This window comes from Mustela erminea, chromosome 7, assembly GCF_009829155.1.
Source record: "Mustela erminea isolate mMusErm1 chromosome 7, mMusErm1.Pri, whole genome shotgun sequence".
In the NCBI taxonomy this organism is placed as follows: domain Eukaryota; kingdom Metazoa; phylum Chordata; class Mammalia; order Carnivora; family Mustelidae; genus Mustela; species Mustela erminea.
This window is the reverse complement of record NC_045620.1, coordinates 65,027,923-65,050,994: the sequence shown is the minus strand read 5'-3', so window position 1 is coordinate 65,050,994 and position 23,072 is coordinate 65,027,923. Positions and strand designations below refer to the sequence as shown.

The following is a 23,072-nucleotide window of genomic DNA, read 5'->3' as shown; positions in this document are numbered from 1 at the left end:
TGAGCAGAGACCAAGAGTCAGATGCTTAACTGACAGAGCCACCCAGGCGCCCAACTTAGTTTTTCATTTTTTAGTTTTTCAACTTAGTTTTTCATTTTTTCCTGCTCTTGTTCTATAAAAATGATTTAAGACCTAATCTTGCCCTGGGTCAAGCGGGTCTCATCAGTCAGCTTCACAAAGAGAGATCTTGCACTTTTCTTTCTCCCTTAGGACCTCGTTTCAATTCCAGATTAAATAGCCAGCAGTAGGGGTATTTAAATGGCTGCCAAATCCAGATGCTAATCACAGACCTGGTAGACAAGACTCAAGTGTTAGTCACTTAGCAGAGGCCCCTTCCCTCATCCCAGCACTGGGCCTGGAGCGCCCATCAGACTCTTGAGGGAGAGAGCAAGGGACTGACGGGGAAGCCGACAGTGAGGAAGCCTCTCCATGGCTGACCTGTTATTTGGAAAATACAGCCGTTGCTCATGCCTGAAAGTAGACACCCCTATTTTCATAGTCAACTAGATCATTCAAATCTCAAGTCGTCCATTTGTTTTTGATAGTAGGATTGCTTCTTCCTTCCAAGTGGCTGGGGACAGAGGAGTATCCTGATCGCTCTCACACCGAGACCCCTCTGGCAGGGGAGGCGGCAGGCCATTTTCTGCCAGCAGCACATGGGCTGTGAGCAGCTAACACTTAGAACAGTAATATTTGAAGCAAGGGGTTGAGATATTTTTAACACACACCAACTCAGAGGCCGGATAACACTTCTCGGCTTCCCACGTTCACTGCCTGTGTTTACTGTCTTTCTGTGAAGTTGGAGCTATTTCTCATTTCCCCAAACTGTGAAAAAGCTCCACTGCCCCGTTACAAGTGAACCTCTTTATTTTTGTTGATCCCACTCTTGCACCGAAGTGGCTTCTGTTAAAAGCTCTCCTCCTCCTTTCAGTAAACTGGAACGTGTTTTCATGTAGGAACATGGGTTTTAAATGACTTCTTGGGCCTCAACTCCCACTCTCCTAGCTCTGAGCTTCAAAGTGACATTTTTTATCTCTTCGGAGGACAAGTGTGAGGAAACTCTCCATTGCATGCATACAAGTAATCTCTGCTCAGGTCTTGATCTCAGGGTTATGAGTTCAAGGCCTGTGTTGGGCTCCACACTAAGTGTGGTGCCTAAGTTTAAAAAAAAATTTTTTTTTTGAGTCAACACAGGTCGTAATTACTTTCTGCTTAAACCTCAGAAAGCACAGGACTTGCAAAGCAGGACAGGAGCTGGGCTCATTGTTCGTTCGAGGATGCTTACTGGATGCCAACCAGGGCCAGGTTCTGTTCTAATTGGCGAATAGGAGAGGAAAAGACATAAGCAAGTAAATAATTTAGAGTTTCAGCATGTGCATGCCTGGGGCAGAGTTGGTGAAGATACTACTTTCAAGAGATCTCTGTAAGTACAGATCCTGAAGGCCAGCCATTATCCAAACAAATGTTGAGGGCCACGAAGTATGAAGTCGCTTAAATGTTTTTGCTCTGCCTGAACTGGATTTTGTTTCTTTTCTTCTGATGTTTCTTTTCTTTGTGCAAAAAAGAAAAAGATAAGTGCTTATTTTGAATTTGCAAATGCAGCCATTTCCTTTATTTGTACTAAGGCTGCATAATGTGGGCTTTGTAAAGTCCGCAGGTCTGAAAGCAGGATACATTCCTAATGGAAAACAGCAAAGTGATAAATTACCATGATTGTGTACCCCCTGCAGCTATTAGCTCGACCATACTTCAGGAATGTTGCTTTCACTTTACAGAAACTCTACAAATATTGGTTTGTCAGAAAGACAAATATTAAATGGGAAAATTGTGCTCAAACACATGAGAAAACATATGCAGAGTACACACACTGCAGACTTGGGGAATAAATTGTACAGGGAAGAACAATTTGCAATATAAAGCTTGCTTAATAATTTACTGGAATTCACAAACTTAGCATTTATGCCAGGCACTGGGTATTTGACTAAATGGAAGAAAATCTTACAATGTAAGGCTGTCCGGACTAGAAACGTTTTAATGTGAAAGCTTGCTTTCCTAGAGAAACACCCAAACAGTTCAGAGGTTCTAATTTGACTTTTAACTGGATTTTTAACTGAATTTAAAATTTAACTGGATTGTTTTGGGGAAGTTAGAGTCCTAGCCATGTGATAAATCACTGTTGATTCTGATCACCCTGGGGGAATTAACTGCTGTAACCTGGATGTTTCTCAACTTGAATGTGAGGGAAGACGGGTGCCCGATGCACAGTAGCGGGTGCCCATGGTTAGCCCCGCAGAACTCACAGACCGGACAACAGCAGATGGGGGCCCTGCGGCCGGAACTGTGCAAGGTCCGGGCTTACAGACATGACACAAAGAACCAGGCCCTGGGGAGTTCACAAGCTGTGGGGTACCTGGTCTTTTAAGTGGCTGTGGGAGTCCTGGAGAGACAAGAGGCTAGGTGGGGAGATGGGCCAAGAAGCCACAGAGAGTAGCATTCCCCCCTCTGCTGGCCACCACAATCTCACCCCCACTCCCCAGGAAGGAACAAGGGGATAAGGCAAAGGGGAATGGGGAGTATGCAAGGGACAGCTCTGCAGCTGTCGGATGCTCGTTCTGACACTTAATACAGATAAAACCCCTTCATTTTCAGCGTCCATTTACCATATATCCTCCTCTACTAATTAATTCTCGCCAACTTTGTACCTCAGGGATCTCAAATTAAGTATCTGTTTGTCCTTGTAACAGAGAAGCTGTGATACTATCAGCTCTCTATACACAAACTACACCATTTAGCAAAGAAATTCTGGCCGCAAGAGAGGCTACCACACAATTTTTAACTTAAAATTTTAACACTAAAGTCCTTGCAATGATAAAAGTGATTATGTAAAAATTTGATAAGACCAAAAATGAAGAAGCTTACAGGTTTTTGGAGTATAATTTATTCAAAGAATTTCACATTAAAATTATATTAGGTTGAAACACATGAACATAACAATCACATGTAAAACATGATACTTTCCAAAAGTTTACAATGACATTTACTTTTTTTAAGAGCTGTTTGTTTATAATTTTAGTCTAAAACATATTATTGAGTGCTATAATTGTGTTTGTTCTCTGTTTCTATTTGTTTCAATTTGGCTATCAGATATTTAGAAAGCATTTCTTAGCCCACCTAGAATATACAATTACATTGTAAATATTTAAATTCAAAAGGGGAAACCAGTCGAGCCGTTAAGAATGCTAGATGAGGGGGGTTTGTACTCAATTTTCTCTGCACTACACCTTGCATTTTACCAGTGTCAATATAGAAGGCTGGCTTAGAGTCACTTCATGAGAATAAGACTGTACTGTCTGTAGAGGAGACAGAATGGGGAAGTCCAGGGTATACCCCAAGGTTACACCTCCTCTGAAACCTCTTTCAATGAACACCAATAAAATGTTGCTCCTAACTGAGGGTTGGCATAACTGCAAAAAAATAAGGCCTGCTTCAGTGGAATCACTAATGGGAGTGAGGTTCATGGCCAACCAGACAATACAGGTACATACACAATAGCTCCAGTTTCTGCCCCTGGGGAGCAAACAAATGAGAGCTTCATTAATTCCTCGAGGCTGGGACTTGGCACTGGCCAAGGCCTCTGAACCCCTAGGTCTAACTACACATAAAAGAGATAAAGGAAAGCATGGCCAATCCCACCATGTTTACTTCTTGGCTTCGCTCCATCAACCCCTCCCTTTCATGCCACCTGCAGGCTCTAGATGAAGGACGGGTGGGTGCCCAACTCAGGTCAGCTGCACAACCAGCACGAGGCCAGCTTACTTCCCACAAGGCAAGGTCTCTCCTCATGGGAATAGCGGGAACCACTGATTTCAATGGATAAGGAAAACACCAAAATGAGGATAAACCTCAAATAAAACATTTTCAATGTTTTGGATAATTAATTACCTAATCCTCAGCTAGGTCACTGTTACATATTAAACTTTTGTAATGGTAAAGTGTTTCACAACCCAGCCTGAATTCTTTTATAGTAGCAACAGATAATATATATGTTAATAGGCATGAAAGACAATTTGGGGATAGCTTTGATAAAACTGAATACAAACCACAATTTCCTTCATATATAAAATCACACATTCAAGGGATAAGTATGAAGTAACAAGAGCCTGGTGTAGGGGTATACTTGTGCCAACAAACCTGAAACCGAGACAAGAGGAAATGCACTGCTCTCTGCTTCAGGATCAACGTCACGGCTAGGACTCGGTCCTAGAGATGTCTATGAACAGAGCCTCTCAGAAGCCTCCATGGGAGAAGAGCAAACATGGCGGGGAGCATCCAGGCATTGCCAAAGAGCACCCTGACCACGGGCAAGCAAGAGTCTCTGAGTTTCTGTTTCTCACCGGAAAATGAGTGCTAGGTGTGACGACTTACAATATGCCTGCCAGTGCCAGCAATTTATAAAACTGGAATATTATGCAGGGTTTCACACATGAAGAGAATTCCTATCATGGAATAGTAAAGCCTTAGAAAGCTCACTGTGCATCATTTTGTCTATGTCCACAATTTTCAGATAAATAGTATTAACAAGAAAGTCTTAAATAAAGGAATAACATTTTTATGAAAATAATGAACAAAACAGAACAGGGGACCTGAAGAGTCACTGGGAGAAGACCCTGAAAACTTACAGCTTCAAACATCAGAAGCTGTGAAAAAAATGCTGTAGATTTATGCTGTAGGTGAAACCCCCAAAACTCTAGTGACTAACTGCACACAGCTCTTGTTAATCAAGTGTTGGACATATACACATTATGAATAAAAAAAATACACAAAGTAACTTTTCATTTATTTATTCTGTCCTCTCAAATGTATTTAAAAAATAGCATTTTAGACACTGAATCACAAATACGCACAAAATAAAGTAGTGCCTGCTTGCTTCACAAAGGGTTTTCCTTTGATTCCTTCAACTGCTTTGCATAAAATTCAAAGCTTTCCTGTTAAGGAGACAAAAAGGGAGGGAAGTTACAGGTACAGTTACCAGCGAGAACTACTGGGACAAAACTCGAAAGTCATATAAAACAAAACAAAGCCCTCAAATGTTACAAAGTGCTGTAAACTGAGAGCAAAGACCACCAGGCCCGTGGCAACTGCTCTCCCCTAAGCCTCAGCACTCCTTTCTGTTCATGAAGTTGTAAGGGCCTGCTTAGCCAGAGCGAGCCATTTTGTTGTTTATGCAGTAAACTTAGATTGACCCTGCCCCCCTCAGAGGAACTTACTTAGAAACAAGTCGGGGAAACCAGAAAAATACAACTGACCAGCCCCTGATAACGGAGCCCAGACACAAGGACGTGTCCGGCCAGGTGGAAACGTCCAATCAGTGAAAGCGCACGTATTACCTCCCTACCCGCCAAGGATGAGCCAAGCCAGGTGGAGACATCCAATCAGGAAAGCACCTCCCTAACCACCCAAGACTGTGGGCCCTGCCTTTTGGGCGCCAATTCTGACCAGAGTGATAGGCTAGTTCAAATGAACTACTATAGGGTAAATTGTAATTCAATTGGCCACCTGTGTGTGGCCAGGCTCAACCACATGGCCTTTACTCTATAAAAGTTAGTCTGTGAGGCTGGGAGGGGTCGCCTCTTTGCAAGAGACGGCCCTGGCCGGTCAGCTTGATTCTCGATGCTTGGCGCGAAATAAAGCCCTGCAAAGATTTTCGCTTTGTATCAGTCTCGTCCTTTTGTCCATGGACCCTTTCAAAGTCACTAGTTGAAGGGCTGTAAGTCCAGAGTGAAAACTTTACCAAGAGCCTCTGCTGTGTGTGCGCATGTGCAGGCAGGCCTTTACGCCTGGCTATGGGAGGCTCAAATAAACGTGTACTGACTTGCAGCTTAATGACACAATAAAAACGAATTTTGCATGAATGATTTCTCTTATTAAAATAGAACAGAACAAAACAAAATTTCCTGGGCAACTGATTAAAAATGGGCAGAGGATTTGAAGAGACATTTTTCCCTGGAAGACACCCAGATGGCAAAGAGATACATGAAAAGATGCTCAACACCACTCCTTACCACAGAAATGCAAATTAAAAGCACAGCGAGGTAGGTAGCACCTCATATCTATCAGAATGGCTAGGATACAAAAGATAAGAAATAACAAGTGCTGGCAAGGACGTGGAGAAAAGGGAACCCTCCTGCACTGTTGGTGGGAATGTGAAGTGCAGCCACTGTGGAAATAGTATGGAGATTCCTCAAAAAACTAAAAAATGGAAAGAGCACATGATTCAGCAAGTCCACTAATGGATATCCACCAAAAGAAACCAAAAACACCAAACTGAAATTAAAACACTTATTTAACAACACCCCCCGCATGTTTACTGCAGTATTATTTACAGTAGCCAAGACACAGAAACAATTTAAGTGTGCATCAATGGATGAATAGATAAAGAAAACGTGCTATGATATCCACAGAATATTATTCAGCCATAAAAAATCTAAAATCTTGCCACCTGCAAGAACATGGATAGTCCTTGAGGACTTTAAGCAAAATGGAATAAATCACACACAAAAAGACAAATATCATATATCTCACTTATGTAGGAATCTAAACAAAACAAAAATCAAAAATAGAATAAACAAAAAGCCCCAAGCTCACAGGTGGTAGAGAATAGACTGGGGGTTGCCTCAGATGGGGGGCAAAAAGGATGGAGGGAGTCAAGAGGTATCAATTTCCAGTTATAAAATGATTAAGTCATTGGGATGTAATATGCAGCATGATGGCTCTAGTCAGTAACACTGTACTGCATATGGGAAAGTAGCTGGGAGAACATCTTGAATGTTCTCATCACAAGAAAAAAATCCGTAACGTGTGGTGATGGATGTTAACGGATTTACTGTGGTGATCCTTTTGCCATATACACAAATACGGAATCATCACATTGCACACCTGAAACTATTAGAAGGTTATGTCAATTCTACCTCAATTAAAAAAAATAAAACAATCCGGGGAGCCTGGGTGGCTCAGTGGGGGTTAAAAAAATAAAACAATCCTTCCTCGATGAAAAAATAAAAACCAACTTGCATAAAATGAACAAGTAGTTCATGGGGAGACAATGAGCTTGGCTACTGAAATACAGGCCATTAAATCCTATTTCAAGTTGAAATGATGAGAGAACTGCCCCAAGGACATTTGATAAATCCATACCTATAGCTGAAGGTCTGAGACTGACCTTGTATTTCAAACCTCAGCCCCACGGGGCTATGTTCTCCCACAGCCAAACCTGCCGGCCAACTGCTCAGTTCCTGAAGCCCTCCTCTGAGGCTTCTTCACAGAGATCTAATCCTTATGTAATTAAGTATTCAACTTTTTTTTTTTTTTAACACATTAATAGGAAGCATACATGAATCTGTAGAGTTATCTACCCCCCTTAATTAAGAAATACTCACAGGGGGTTCAGTAAAGGGGACAGGCTCTCCAGCATTCTTCAGCAAAAATGCGTAACGCTTTAGAAACAGATTGTTCAATTTTACATTCCTTGCCATCAGATGTTCATACAGCGCTTTAGCAGATACAACATCCTTGTCTGAGACTGGAAAAAAGATATTAATCACAGATAAATCACTATAAATACCTTCCTCTTTTCCCAACAACAGTAAGCCATTCAGGGACTCCTGAATCCCTTTATTCCAAGACAAATGAATGCTTAACTACTTTCAGCAAAAAGCTACATCCAGAGTCTACCAGCTCCCTCACTCCTCCCCACATCTCTCATCCAGCATTATTCAGGATAAAAGAGAAGGAAGATGACAAATGAGGCTATTAAAAGACCCGTAATAGTTAAAGTGACCACAAACCAAAGTCCTCAATCATGGAGTAAACACACACCATTCAACCCTCTTCTGCTTAAAACCACACTTGAAATCAAGCTGATTCAAGGACTGTTGTGGTGACAGTCTTATAAAATATGTGGAAATCTAGACCTCCATCGAGATACAGATCACCAACTAAACAATACCAAAAAGACTGGCAGTATATTCTACTGTAAAATAAGCAAATACGAGGAATATATTTGGCTACCGTAACAAAAAATATTCTAAATACATTATCTGCATAAGAAAACTATACACATCTACCTAACATTAACAAGTTATACTAATATTTATTTCACTTCAATGACTGATGAAATAGCCCAGGGGCTAAATTCAGCTGGCTCTCCGGTCGTGGCTGCCGGTATGGGAATTTCACTTCCAGGTTTACCATTGAGATTACAAGGGCTCTACTAGCAATTACTGCTGGTAGTTCAACTCTTTAATTTTGCATTAAATTGTCAACACCAACAATCCCCTACCCTACAACAGTGCTGCAGGACCAATCCCAACTCTAGCAGCGCCAGGGCGAGCCCCCAATATAGATGCAATAGAAGTCAATCCAAGGATCAATCCAACGAGCCAAGATCTCCCAAAAGGGAGCAAGCATGGATGCCTCATCAGTTCTCACTGGACTTCAACAGATCTCTGCTGTTTGGGTAAAGTCAATTTCCTGTCTATAGGAAAACTGGTACCTGTAAGGGCCAAAACCTTTCCTGCACCTTCATGGTCTCCTTGCTCCTCCCCATCCCAATTCCCAAAGGGGATTATACAATTTAGTTAGCAGTTTTATACTGTTTTGACACTATTTTATGGTTATTTACTCATTATTTAACATCTCCCAAACCCCCTAATAGAACTTTGAGAAGTTTTACAATTACTGCCTCTATTTTCAAAGTATCACTGTCCCCTCGTAAGGGTGGAAAAGGGAGAACCAAGTTACTAATTCCGACTATAGTTTGCTGTCCTGACAACAATAAAATCAACAAAGCAATACTTTGTTTATCCCTTGCCTCACATGAGCAAATCAGTGAGTGGCAGATGGACAGATGATCATAAGTAGGAAGCGAAATGCTCCCATTTATCTTGATTACCGAGAAAACTTTAGCCTGGCTTCCTTTTATGTGTGATGAGCTGGCAGTCGGGGTACAAACTGCTTAAAGACTGAAATTTCAAGTGTGATTTAAAGTAAAATTTTGGGGCCTGCCTTTTTTTTTTTTAAAGATTTTATTTATTTACTTGACAAACAGAGATCACAGTAGACAGAGAGGCAGGCAGAGAGAGGGGAGGGGAAGCAGGCTCCCCACTGAGCACAGAGCCCAATGTAGGACTCGATCCCAGGACCCTGAGATCATGACCTGAGCTGAAAGCAGAGGCTTAACCCACTGAACCACCCAGGCGCCCCTTGGGGCCCGCTTTTTAATTAAGGGGTCTGTTATTTCAAAAGTGTAGGCAGGTTGGAAGGGTACTGAAGGAGCAAGAAGGCAAGTCACGTGATAGTCTTAAATATGTACCTATTTCATGTTATGTTTCAGGTGGCCTTGGGGAGACTGGATTCCTTCCCCAGTATATACACCCAAGGGGACCTCCAAGTCTTTCCGGGAGCCTGGGGTCCTATTCAACATAGCTGGGCCTTGCTGAAGATGCTCATGATACTTCTTTATGTTAAAGTTATATGCATAATTACATATTTTTCTTAAATATAGTTTTAAAACATTTTCTAAAGCTAAATCGATTATTCGTATCATAGTTCTCTGATATTTAGGATTACTGTCTTTGAGCGGAAGTCTTAGTTCACTATACTACAAATATCTAAATCACTTAAATAAAAAAGTCAGATTAAACATATTACCATAGCTTTTCATGACTGAAGTATATGCTTCTTCCTTTTCAATTAATTCAGGAATCAATTCTAACAAAGATTTCAGAGTTGATGCCTAGGAAATTAAATATAGGAAATGTTAGCATAACTCGAAAGAAGAATGAAATAAAACACTGATACGTGGATACTATATCAGGAAATCGTCACAACTACAACACAACCATCTACTGAATTTAATAAACTTTTTTTCCTTCTGTATATCTTAATATTTACTATTCATTTAATAGTTTACAGCTAAAACAAGCATTTTTCCAAAGTTAATGAAATTCCATTCACACTTCCATAAATATTTTTCCAAAATATCTTTTGTCAATTGGCAACCTTACCAAGGAAGTTACAAGTTTCCAAAGACTAGAAAGAGATATTATTAACTGTATCTTCAGGTGGCAAGATTTTTAAATAAAATGTGAAGAACTGGGTCAAACATTCTGAAGTTTTCCCTGCTTTGTATATACAGAGGATTTCCAGATCTCACTGGAATATTTACTCCATGACTTTCAGAGGTCATTTGGACACAACAATGGGGGTTTACTTCCAGTGGTGAATACAGACCTGCTATCCTAGTGATAACCAAACACACGATACTGCCAGATGAATCAAGGATGGATTTCATAAACCTTTATGCCATGTTCCCATCTCACGAAGGAAACATCTGGCTTACTTATTCTGTCAAACAGCTAGACACTGTAACTGCAATTTTTTAAAAAATTCTAATTCACTTTTTACACATTTATTCAGTCAATCTATGTAAGTGGACCCGCATCTTTCCAGGACTTCCTACAATTCAGTCTCCCAGGAGGAATGTTCTCAGTAGATATATTACTGTACGCTCCTTTCCATCTCCCGAGCAGTAGGCCTATGCCTATATGCAGAGTGACAAGTGCTTTTTAGAATTCTTATATTTTTTTATCCCAAATTTAAAAAAACAGTCTCTTTGAAAAGCTGCTTGCTGTAAATAAATATGAGTCAGAGATAAAAAGTTCAATTAGGTAAATAAAACACACACACACAAAACTGTGTGCTAGTGTCGGGGAAATTAAGGAGAACTAGACCTCTCAGACTGGAAACTGAAATGTTTCACATAAAACATTACAACTGGCACTCTGTTTGAAACTTTGTATGCTTCCAAATAAACTAAGAATGGGGTTTGTGGTACTCAACAGGTAAAATCAGATTTACAGAAAACAGAAGCAAAATCTTCAGTCTCTGTAGTGCTTTTAGGTACGGCACTGAACCAAAGCTCTTAGGTGAAACTCAGTACACTGAACAAGACTGGCTTCTAGCATCCCTGATCGGCCAGTAAGTCAAGCACAGTACCTTTCCTGGTCTCTGAGAGCTCCTCATACAGAACACCAAGAAGATTGAAGTTTGTTCAGCAATTGCACCACATCTCTAAAAATTGAAACATCATTCAGTCAATGAATGTTTTTGATAAACAAGTTAGACCAAGGTGAGTTTTTCCAGTTAACAAAGTTCACAATAATACAGTAATATATCATGACCAATGGGAAGGACTAATCGTCAACCGGTTTTTGTATGGTAAGAAAACAGAAAACAAACGTGAGCTACTCTGAGCTTTTGTGAATTATGTCGCCCTTGGCGCTGCGAGTATAAAGTTTGTTTAAAAAGAAAAGGGAAAAATTAAACTAATGCTTCAACAACCACAGAATAAGGTTTAGGACTGCAAAGAAAGAGGAAAAAAAGAAGCACTATTCCTCTCCAATTATTCTGCCAAGCATTCACAAGTGAGCTAGGGATCATAAGGTTAATTATACATTTAATAAGGTGTCAGGGAGATAACTGCTCGTTTCTTTATAAAAATTAAAATGTACAAAGCAAGTTCTCTTTAAAGTATAATTACCTACACTTATGCATACAAAAGGACTGATTTCAATCTCTCTATTTTATAAAAGGCTTTCATTGCAACAGACAGCCAGCGCTTGAGAAAGAGACAAAAGTTAAACTCAAAAAAAAAAAAGTTTATATGACAGACCAGATAAATCAAGTGTCTATCCAATCTTAGATGCTATAGTGAAATCAAATATGGCAAGACAATATTTTAGTTTACACTCATCACAGATGTCATTCTTTTAAGTTTCTCAAAGCACATAGTGCTTTCAAAGCTTTAAAACATTGTCAATACTAAAACGAATAGTATAAAAAGAACTTTTGGGGACACACAGAACATTTACATTATAAACTGATGTTTTCGACATCTTTGAATAAAGTATTCTTTGCTGCAGCAAGAATAATCTTTTACTGTTTGACAAGTAGGTAAAGGATGGGTAAAGGGTTTATCAGCGGAAGCTTCCATCTACTGAAGGGATGACAACGAAAAGACCGCGGCTGCCGCATCAGCACACAGCTGTCACTGGGAGCCCCTGACAGGCCACTGTGTGAGTGCGGCTCCGAGGGCCCAGGCAGAAGCCCCACCGCCTCCCGGCCGAGGCTGCTATCAGCGTGCACTCTAGCCAGCGTCCCCGACGATGATGGCTCAGGACAAGCTGGCAGATGAACCGTCAAGTGCCGCCTTCTAAAGAACCATGAAAATAGTGTGTTAAAATGGAACGAGGACGATCACGTGTATAATGAGAGATGCACAGCCCCTAGTAGGCACACTTCGAAATGTACACATCAAGATAAGGCCTCAGAGTTTATTTCTTTCAGATGCAACCTCTAACATTAAAGGCAGCAAGGTAAGACAATGGAAAAGATTCCTAGAATCCCTCTATAACATAAACTGCCTTTTCTGTTAAAAAAAAAGGGCGGTGGTGGTGAAGGAAGGAAGATGAGGGAAGAAAAAAAAAGGGGGGGGGGATCAAATCAAACCAGACAAGAACATTCCCAATTAGCTGGAGTTTATCTCTGTCCAGGAACAAAAAGTGAAAAAGCCTTAGACACAAGCGCCGATTTCCACCTTTTACAAAACTGTTCACATAGAGAAACTTCTCAAGAACTCCTTTTAAAAATGGTTTGGTTCTGTCCAACTAGATGGACTTTAAGGATCGAAACCAGAGCTCCAGCACAGGGGTGCACTTTCACCCCCCTTAACTACCACTGAATGTGCTTTGCAGCTCATAAAAATGGAACTGAATCTAATACTATTTACTATCAGAAATTGGTCCCAGGCCTCATTCTGACACAGGGAGTCTACACAAACACAGCCGTTGGCGGGATCACGGTGACTGTTTGACTGCCACCTGCTGGGAAGGGCTCCCCAGCGGTGCCTGTTTGTGTACACTGCCAGTGGCAGCTCCGATCACCCACCGTTCTGTCGGCACTTGGCACAGCTTTATATTTAGTGCTGTTAAAATGGCATGAATGCAGTTGTCTCCTTTCCTGAAGATTGCTAATTTAACTGAGAGTGCGGGCCACAGAGACCTGCATTTGTCATTTAATGTGTCTGTGACACACAACTGAATAGAAACCAAATTCAACTCTTAATAAACCTTGAATAAGGCACTGAGAATGTTTGAGTATTCAAGTGAGAAGCTGTACTTGAAAAGCAAACAATTCCTACTTTTTGTTTGCAAACTGTGTTGCCATGGTGATGCTCGGTCTTTAGAGCATTAGAGAAATTAAAGTAGGAAACCAAAGGAATGGTTTTGCGTTACCTATCTGCACAGAAACATTTGTCTTTATTTTATTTATTTATTTATTTATTTATTTATTTATTAAAAAGATTTTATTTATTTACTTGACAGAGAGATCACAAGTAGGCAGAGAGAGAGGAGGAAGCAGGCTCCCGGCGGAGCAGAGAGCCCGATGCGGGACTCGATCCCAGGACTCTGAGATCATGACCTGAGCCGAAGGCAGCGGCCCACTGAGCCACCCAGGCGCCTGAAACATTTGTCTTTAAATCTGCCAGCAAAACACGTCTTCCCTCACTCCCTTTTAAACCACAGGGTGTTTCTAGCCTGGACTGGCATCTTTACTTATAATCCAGTCCTTGTCACGAGGCTGTGATCCACACTGCACATAAAAGTACTGGAAGCACCATGCATTCTACCCCACAACTAGGTCTAGTGATTTCTCAATTTACTTCTCACAAGCCCCAAGCCCCACTCCAGGTGTGGTGAGTCATTACCTGTAGGAGAGCTCTGGCATCATCCACTTTGCCTGATTCCAGAAGCTGAAGGAAAAGATCAGTGACGGGTTTGTAAACTGCAAACTGATTGGCCAGTCTCTCTGCCATGATGCTTACTGAAAAAGTAACAGGTAAGAGAAAGCTTTTAACTCATCCACAAACGACATCAGGTCCAGCCTCACCAGAGAGAAAATGTGCTTCTGTGTTCTTTAGCAAGAGCAGCTCACTTACTCTTTTCAACTGCTGGTTCCAACTGCTCCTCTATTACTTTTCTGAATAAGTATGCCAAGCCAAAGTACTGGGGTTCCACAGTTCGATTCTCTGAAGTAAGCATATTCTCAATGTTTTCTATTGCAACATCTATGTTATTGCTGCAAGACAGAGTAACATATATTGAAAAAAAAAAAAAAAAGTCTCTGCTTTTGTATTAATATTGCGGGCAGTTTTAGCATGAGAACTTACTTTGAGATTCACATATACAAATACTTTAGGATGAAATGGAAATATAAATACCACTAACCAGATAAAAACCACTATGAAATTGGAATCAATCACATGGAGGTGACAGAGACAATCACTAGGCAGTTCATGCTACAATAATTGAAATAGCTACTTTTGGTAAAACACTGCTCTGAAGACAAGACTAAACACTTAACATATAGAAGAATCAATGACAATAACTTAAGAAAACAGCTTAAATATCTAATTTGATTTTGCAGCTCTCTGGGTATAAAATGAAAACTTATTTAAGAGCTATAACTTTGGCTTTATGACCTACAACTGCTCCCTACTACATGAGGTGAAGATCACGTATAACACCTCAGGATTCCTAAAGATGCTAATGATGTCTTCAAAGGTCTACTTGCATGTCTTTCAACCACAGTCACATGAATTTGTTTTTGTTGGTTATCACACAACATTTGAAAAATAATCCATTTACACTAAAATTCTCGGAAAAAAGTATCTTTACAATTTACATTAAAAAAATCAATGGCAATGGGGCGCCTGGGTGGCTCAGTGGGTTAAGCCGCTGCCTTCGGCTCAGGTCATGATCTCAGGGTCCTGGGATCGAGTCCCGCATCGGGCTCTCTGCTCAGCAGGGAACCTGCTTCCTTCTCTCTCTCTCTCTGCCTGCCTCTCAGTGTACTTGTAATTTCTCTCTGTCAAATAAATAAATAAAACCTTTAAAAAAAAAAAAAAAAAAAAAATCAATGGCATTAATCTCACAAAACAAACTGAGGGTTGCTGGGGGGAGGGGAGTTGGGAGAGGGGTGTGGGGTTATGGACATTGGGGAGGGTATGTGCTTTGGTGAGTGCTGTGAAGTGTGTAAACCTGGCGATTCACAGACCTGTACCCCTGGGGATAAAAATATATGTTTATAAAAAATAAAAAATTAAAAAAAAAATCAATGACATAGCCTTACATAACAAGTTATGATAAAAATGATCTGCATGATTAGGTTTCTGGTTAAGGTACTCCTTGATATATACTTTACAGTTATGATATGCCACTCTGAAGCCAAATAATCAATTTTGTTGGAATTCTTACCTAACACATAAGAATTCTCTAATAAAAAATGAATACCCTATTATAATACATTTTTCTTATGGGTTTTAGTGAGATAATTATTTAATAGTGAATAAAAACACATTCTCCATATCATATAAAACTGTTTAATATGGTAACATTCTAAAATTCATCCAGCTTTTCTTACTCGGATAACTTCCCTGATCTTTTGGCTTAACAGATCTGCATTTTCTTATTAAGGGAAAAATTTAAAGTTCTATCTGGAGGGAAACAGTTTTAAAAGGGAAAAAAATAAAACTTCTCAGCCCAGAGAAATGGGAACAAACAAAACCCCCTGCAAAAACAAACAGTAATAAATTTTAATGATCAAACCCATTAGCTGCATGTGAGGTTAACTACTAAAGAACACCTAAAAGCATGAAGAGTGTCGATTTCATAATCATCCCATGAATCTTTAACTTGGGCAATGTACTCTACTAGCCAGGCTAATAAAAATCAAGTATTTATTTATTTCTATACAGTGGAAAGTCTATGCAAGGAATCTACAGATGGTAGTAAGAGAATCGCCTCTAAACACCTTTTTATGGATATGTGCTGACAGGAGGGGAAGGGTAGGATGGTGGGGAAAACAGACATGCACATTTTTAACAAGCTTGTGTGTGCCTCTGCTTCCACAATGTTCTGGTACAGCGTCACCCTCAAGTGTTGCTGACAATGAAATTAATTTATTTTCCACATTTGTGTCAGTATTCAACAACAGGGGCCTGACACGTATGAGTGAGAAAAGTTATCAACCATGGAAAAAGTTTCATGGATTTAAAATTTTGATAAATGTCATTTCAAGGTCTAATTTAAAGCTAAAACACATTTCACAACATATAATTATTCCCTAATAGTTAGAGAACAACCAGCAACTGGCATCAATTATTTCCTCTGCAATTGATATGGTTTCTAACAGCCTAAGAAAGGTTTTAAAAGGTGGTATTTGAGATAATGCTCCTTCCAGTATCCGACAAAGGAAAAGTTGAAAATACTCACTTCTTTATTTGTGCCAAAGCAATATTATTGATGAAAACCATATTTGAAAGTCCAATTGAATGTTTGAGTCCATCTACCATCTTCTGAATCGCCTGAATGCTTTCTACATCACCCTTCAAGGCACATGCCTGAATAAGGCGGGTCACTGCCAGCCTAGAAGGTATCTGCTCCAGATCCAAGGCTGCTTTTAGTGTTGTTAGAGCCTCTACGAAGAAGAGCAGGCGACAGAGTTTTTTTTTTATGAACTATACTGCCTAATGCATTTTGAAAACTAGCTCTTAAATATGAACACCAAATGGCTACACACAAAAAGCTATGAATAATTTATTCTAGATTACAGAAAATATTAATACTTTATGATAAAACTAAAAAAAAAAATAATGATTTATTTGACTATAAAATATCAGAGACCAGGAATTTCTTCTTTAAGTAAATCAGAGAGAAAATAAAATGCTACTGACAGAATGTGGGTTCCCTTCAGGGATAACATTCAGTGTTATTCAGCGATTTCAAGGAAACTGGCAAATTTAGAAAAATATAAACCAGAATCTTAAAAATTAGAGTCTCTCAAAATATTGTAACTTCTATCACATTCATACTTTCCCAGATTTTATAACATTCAAAAATTATGTGATTATCAAAATCTTCTAATATCCCAGAGATTCTTCCTTGAAAACAATGTCTCTTTCTAGTCTGAACAGGATGGATTAGGCGGCGGCAGCCACATGGGGCCATTCAACTACCACACTATCAAATTCATTTTACATGACTGAACACTTAGTAGGTATTTGTGTGCACTTTTTTCAAAGAAAACAATGATCATCAGATTCCCATGGGTATAGCCACAGGTTTTTTTTTTTTTAAATAAGTACCTGATTATGGATAAATATGGAATATTCTTTCACTATAGGGACTCTTGTGCCAGTATAACGAAATCATTAAAGATAAAGTGGCAGACTGGAGGGAAAATTTAATACTCAGAATAACAATCACCACTACCGCTACCAAAAAAAACTTCATGGCTTTTTCAAAATTAAAGCAATGTAACCCAGAAAACACTAAGACTCTGAAGGCAGCTCCCAAATGAGAACAACCTATCTTCTACACAAGAAATGGGGAAAGGGTAATAATTAAGCAGTCTATTAAAAGTGCTACAGTAAAAAACAATGCGTTCAGTGTTTATTACTGAGTCAACAATTTTTAAATACTCCATATCTACAATCTAAATCAGTGATTCTCAAATGGGAAAAGAGAAAAAAGAGGTAGTTTAAGAGGTACATTCACCAAAATTTTATAAATACACGTGTATCTAAGAAACAAAAATGTTACTTATATTATTTTAGTAATATCATCTATTTTTTAAAAACCTTGATAAAATCTTCTTAACTGGTAGTCATAACCAAATAATCAACTTAAAAACATTCCTTTAGCCAAGAGTACTATCCGAAGGATGTTCTCACCACCGGAATTAAAAGAGTAACAAAAACAAGATAATGACAGTGATGATAGTAACCAGCATCCACTGGACCTCTTCTACCTTTGCTGAACATTTACTACAGGCAGACACAGTAGTAAGCAGCTACGCTCACAAGTACCCTTCTGAGGTAAATACCGATTTTGTAGGTAAGAAACTGAGAGCGTTTCAATAATTTGCCCAAGGTCATACTGCTAGACACGAATCCAAGAATCCAACACCTAGAGCCTGCATCTACAGGCATATGTGTAAGTGAGAGAGAAAGAAAGACTGGGACAGTTGATCATTTTACATCTACCTGAAGGGGAACATGGGACCTTAAAACCTAAATCAAATTCCCGTAACAGGACTCGCCTTCTGAAGTTTAGGACCTAAGGTACACCCTGAGTCTTTTTCACAGTCACCTTAATTTCCTAGTAATACTGATTATGTTGCAAAGGTGCCACAAATCAGCTATTCGCATTCTAGAACAGGATTTGCTTATAAAATCATGTTAAGATTGAACTGGTTTTATTTTCGTTTTAGATGGGACGGTGAAAAAGAAACCTGAAAAGGAGAAGAGGATTTCACAAACCGGGAACTCTAGTCAGCCATGGAGCAAGAGAAGGAGCCAGAGACTGTGCCAACACCATTTCCATCCTTGCCGACGGTCACTACATTAACGATCGGTGGCAGTGTCACAGCTCCTGCTCCTGCTCTCAAGCCAACCTCTGGCTGAACTCAACAGCTGAGAAGAAAAGATGTGAAATCAATCACATCATAAAGTTTCTAGTAGTTTCCACAGGGCACATTCTTCTACAAGTGAAGGACAGTAGTCAAGTTAAACAAACTCAGTTCAGATTCAGCTCAAAAATTAATCCCTTGAAATGAAAAAAAGTGGATCTTTATTTCCACATCTATAGAAATACAAGCTTCTTTATATGGGGAACAACTTTAACTTTTCATGTTTTAAAATTGTTTATCATTTCTAAAGTATCAACTTGACAAAAAGGCTTTTTTTTTTTTTTTAAATAAAAAATAAGATGAAAGCTTTTAAAATTTTAGTAACAAACTCTGCCCAAAAGGCTGTCTGGATGGACTGGCCCTGCCTGGGGAGTGCTGAGGTAGAATACTGCAAAAAGAGAAACCACCACTTACATACTCAGTCCTAATCAATTAGGAGGACCTCTAAAGACAGCAAATTTAGGTATTATAGGTAACAGTAGAGGTGCACAATTAGCAACTTCTTCTCAGGGATGTGAAATTATTTTATAAACACGCCAAGTGAGGAATAACATTATTAAAGTCCAAGGAAGAAAAGAGATAGTTAGCTTTTCCCTTCAAGATTTTCTGCGTGGGTTTTGTTGTATTGGCAACACTGTGGTTTTAACAGTTTTACTGTATTGATTAAAATTCAAATGTAAAGCCCAAGGAGAAACGATGCTTACCTAAATTTAAGAGAGTCATCATCTTTCCCCTTGGGAGCTCACTCCTAAGACCTCGGATTCACAAAAACCCTCCACTGAACAAACGGCCCCCTTCCCAGTCCTCCCCGAAGTCGTCTCTGCAGCTTTCTTGGGTTATCTTCTTAACATTAATTGAAAAACGCTAAATTCCAAACTCCAAACAAACACTGTATTTTATTGCTGTTGGTATTATGAACTATTGAAAAAGTATTAGATTAAGTTTTAAAAATCAATATTATAATCATTTGGTGCACAATCCCACACATTTAACACTCAATTTAACTCATTTGCTATCTCACACACAACCAACACAATATGCAAGAAACAACTGCTGGGAATTGTTTCAGATGCTCTCTAAAGTATGTTAATTTCCAAAGCAAAATGACTTGTGCTGTGAATTTTAACGCACTTGAAAGCCTGTACTTTCTCTCGTTCTGGAACACAAATTTTGCATGTCTGAAGAGCTGTGATTCATCTTAAGAAAACCCATCTTGTGTTAAATGGAATGGAAACTGGACTAAGTGGTCAAATGACAAGTACATTCATATTCAAGCTGTATTATAAATGCATGTACAGTAATTTACGTCTCTCAGCTACCACAAAAGGCTCTTGATAAGCAGGTAATTTGCTAAATGGACTCCTTTATCCAAGTATTCGAAGGGCGTTACAAGAAAAATCTGCAGAGGCATTAATGTGACGTAAAGGTCAAGCATTGTGACATACCTTTCAAATAATCCCGCCTAACTTGCGTTATGATGAGGAGGCTGTTGGCAGCATCGTTCAGTGTGAAGCCCTTGATGTGGGTCTCAGCGCTAAAAGAAGCAGACATTTAGAAAGGAATTACTGACATGCTTCTGATACGATAATAAATGGTTGAGCACCAAGGTGAAATTATAAAAACTACTGTTCGTATGTTAAAAATATTGCTGCAAAATATCGACCTGGAGACAGCTTTTGTGTTATCCTGTCAATGGTTATAGAAGGATAATTTTTTTTTGCATTCTGACAGATGACAAAGTTGGAAATGAGCAACAAAAGAAACAAAGTACAAGATTTTTTTTAAACAATCGGTTCAGATTCTTGAATGCTGACATATTAGATGATAAAATAACTGCGTGCCCTGCATTGTTCTGCTGTATCCTAAGCTGGATACTTTTTCCTCTTTTCTCTACATTCACCATAATTATAAAATGTAAAACTATTCTTTCGGCAACAAAAATGAACATTTATTTTCAGCACAGTATATTTTAAATATAAACGAAAGCATATTACTAACTAACACCGTATCATTTGGTTGATTAATTTTCAAATTTCTGTCATCTAGCTACATACAGTTTTTAAAGGTGAGCAAGCGTACTGCTGAACTAAAACCATTGTTACCTTAAAATTAAAAATCTCACACAACAATCTTGTCCCAGCCATTTCATTTGAAACAAAACCCCCCAACTCCTTAAAACTCGAGAGCAAAATTCGGTTTACTCATGGCTAAAACCTACATGATTAAAAAACAACCTAGCCTGAGATGACTTCTGTTCGCTACACTGTTTGCACATGTCCTGTGATGAAATTTCGGCCTCCTTAATGCCCCTAGGGTTCATCTCCCGATTAGGAAATCTCCACAGGTCACAAGGAGCAAAAGCAATTGCCGCCATTTGCCTTATCAAGCTCAGCGATGATCCTTCTGCCAACAACCTCGGCCTGCCGACATGAACATCTAAGCCGAGGAGATTATGAGAAAAGCAGGGTCACTGCTAAATTATTCTCGTCAATCCCAAAAAAATCCTCCAAAGACACTGTGACGTGCCCATCCTCTCAGTCACTTCCAGCCTCAGAAATTCACCCCTGCAGTCCCTGGGCACAGGATTTTCTTACCCCACCCCCTCCACCCAATCCTCTTAATCCCACCAAAGCACCCATTGCTCAGTTTGACTTTTTTTCCTTTGTCCCATCTGTCAAAGCTCTTAAATCAACAACCCGTGCATGAGACCATAAACGGCATAAAATAAAGGATTTACTTTCTCAATCTTAAGCATGATTAAGTAAACAGAAAACACTATTAAAATTAAACTCACTTAAGTCATCATTACATATATTATACCATATTTACATGTAAATATTACCTAAAATTCATTGAATCCATGCGGTAACAAAACCTCCGTTTTGACTGACACTGAGTGTGAACCGTTCACCTTTTAAAAACCTCAAACACGGAACATTTTCTTTCCATGATCTAAGCTGCCCATTCAATACAAATACAAAAGCGGGAATTAACAGGAGACAGAAACTCTCCCCAGTATTCAGTATTATATACTGAACACTATATCTTATATATGCACAAACTGACCCATCAGAACCAAAATATATTCCAAACTGAAAAAGGAGAAAAACGACAAAAAGTTACTGGCAGAGGTCTCCGTGTTCAACAATAAAAGAAGTTTCTGCTTCTGACCCATACTATGGATGTGACCTTTTATAAGGAAAAAAAATATCTAGTCCAGAGCTGTCAAATTAAACTTCCTGTGGCGATAGGAATATTCGTTATCCATGTTGTCCAACAGGGTAGTCGCTGGCCACATGTAGTGACTGTGATGGAGGAACAGAAATTGCAATTTCCTAAAAATACAGTTTAGTGTTATCAGAGATCTAAAATAATAATCTCCTTTACTGCTCTTCTTCGAATAAGCAGTTCCCCTCCCTCAAAAGAGTTCACTACATCTAAATTTTGATTTTGAAACATGACGAAATGTAACTAACTCTAAAAATTTAAGAGAGTTGGCTAATCTTTTAAAGGCTGCGGTTACTGTTACTTTTGAGGTTCCATAACTTGTGAGAAAAGCTTAAATATTCTTGTTGATGACACTCTCCTAAGTAAGGGTGCTTCATTTTAACCAACAAATCAGAGACAGTGAAGGTAGAACAAAAACAAAGACTGCTTTCTTTAGTTTGCAGAGAAAACTATTGCTCTTAAGACTTATTAGCATCATGCAGGTAAAAACACGGACTGAAACAACAAACAGACTGCTCTTCTGGACTGACAGCAGAGGGCCAAAATTTGAGGGGGGTACTGCTACTTGCTATAGTGACTCATGTGGTCATACCATATTACAATAAACGTGGCCACTAAAAAAAGCAAAATTCTCTTTTACTCAGAGCACAGATCTACAACTGAAGAAGAGATGACCCTGTTAATTAGAAACGTGAACTTCAACTACCAGTTCTGAATTTCTAGCCAAGAGTTACTTTCAAAATAACCCAGTGTAGATCTAACCCAAGATACATTTTTTTAGATTTATTTCTTTGAAGGAGAGGAGAGAGAGAGAGAGAGCGCGCACGCGCAACACCTCAAGCAGCCCCATGCTGAGTGCAGGGCCCGAACGGGGCTTGATCTCAAGACCCTGAGATCATGACCTGGGCTGAAATCGAGAGTCGGATGATCAACCCACTGAGCCACCCAGGCACTTTACCAAGATATAATTTTTTGTAGTTAGATGTAACATTTTTCTGGTTCAAGGGAAAGCATGTGCATCTAATCCCCAGTGAGGTGCCTATAGGCATGGTAAGGCTTTGCATCCAGGATTTTCTTAGGCCCACCCAGCTACAAGTGAAAGGCAGCCACAAATTACTCCTGGAAGAGTAACATAATTAAGATAGAAGTGCCCTCAAGAGTACAGAAAGGCTTTATGAAGATCTAGAGAAGGAGGGAAAGAAAAATCAAGCTACATTTTACACATCGCAGACAGAAGGGGAAATGGAAGGGTTGCG

At 39.4% G+C, this 23,072-nt stretch overlaps 1 protein-coding gene across 1 annotated transcript in view; it reads right to left on the bottom strand.

Moving 5' to 3' along the window:
* Positions 1-2,918: 2,918 nt before the first annotated feature.
* Positions 2,919-23,072, bottom strand: part of LRPPRC (leucine rich pentatricopeptide repeat containing) — a 106,509-nt gene continuing 86,355 nt past the window's right edge. The window contains exons 31-38 of the mRNA XM_032351881.1: positions 20,034-20,122; positions 16,392-16,596; positions 14,057-14,196; positions 13,826-13,941; positions 11,056-11,130; positions 9,709-9,793; positions 7,437-7,579; positions 2,919-4,985 (exon numbers count right to left, since the gene is read on the bottom strand). Of these exons, the coding sequence (XP_032207772.1) occupies positions 4,929-4,985; positions 7,437-7,579; positions 9,709-9,793; positions 11,056-11,130; positions 13,826-13,941; positions 14,057-14,196; positions 16,392-16,596; positions 20,034-20,122 (910 nt within the window). The 3' untranslated portion in view covers positions 2,919-4,928. The remainder of the gene's footprint in view (positions 4,986-7,436; positions 7,580-9,708; positions 9,794-11,055; positions 11,131-13,825; positions 13,942-14,056; positions 14,197-16,391; positions 16,597-20,033; positions 20,123-23,072) is intronic.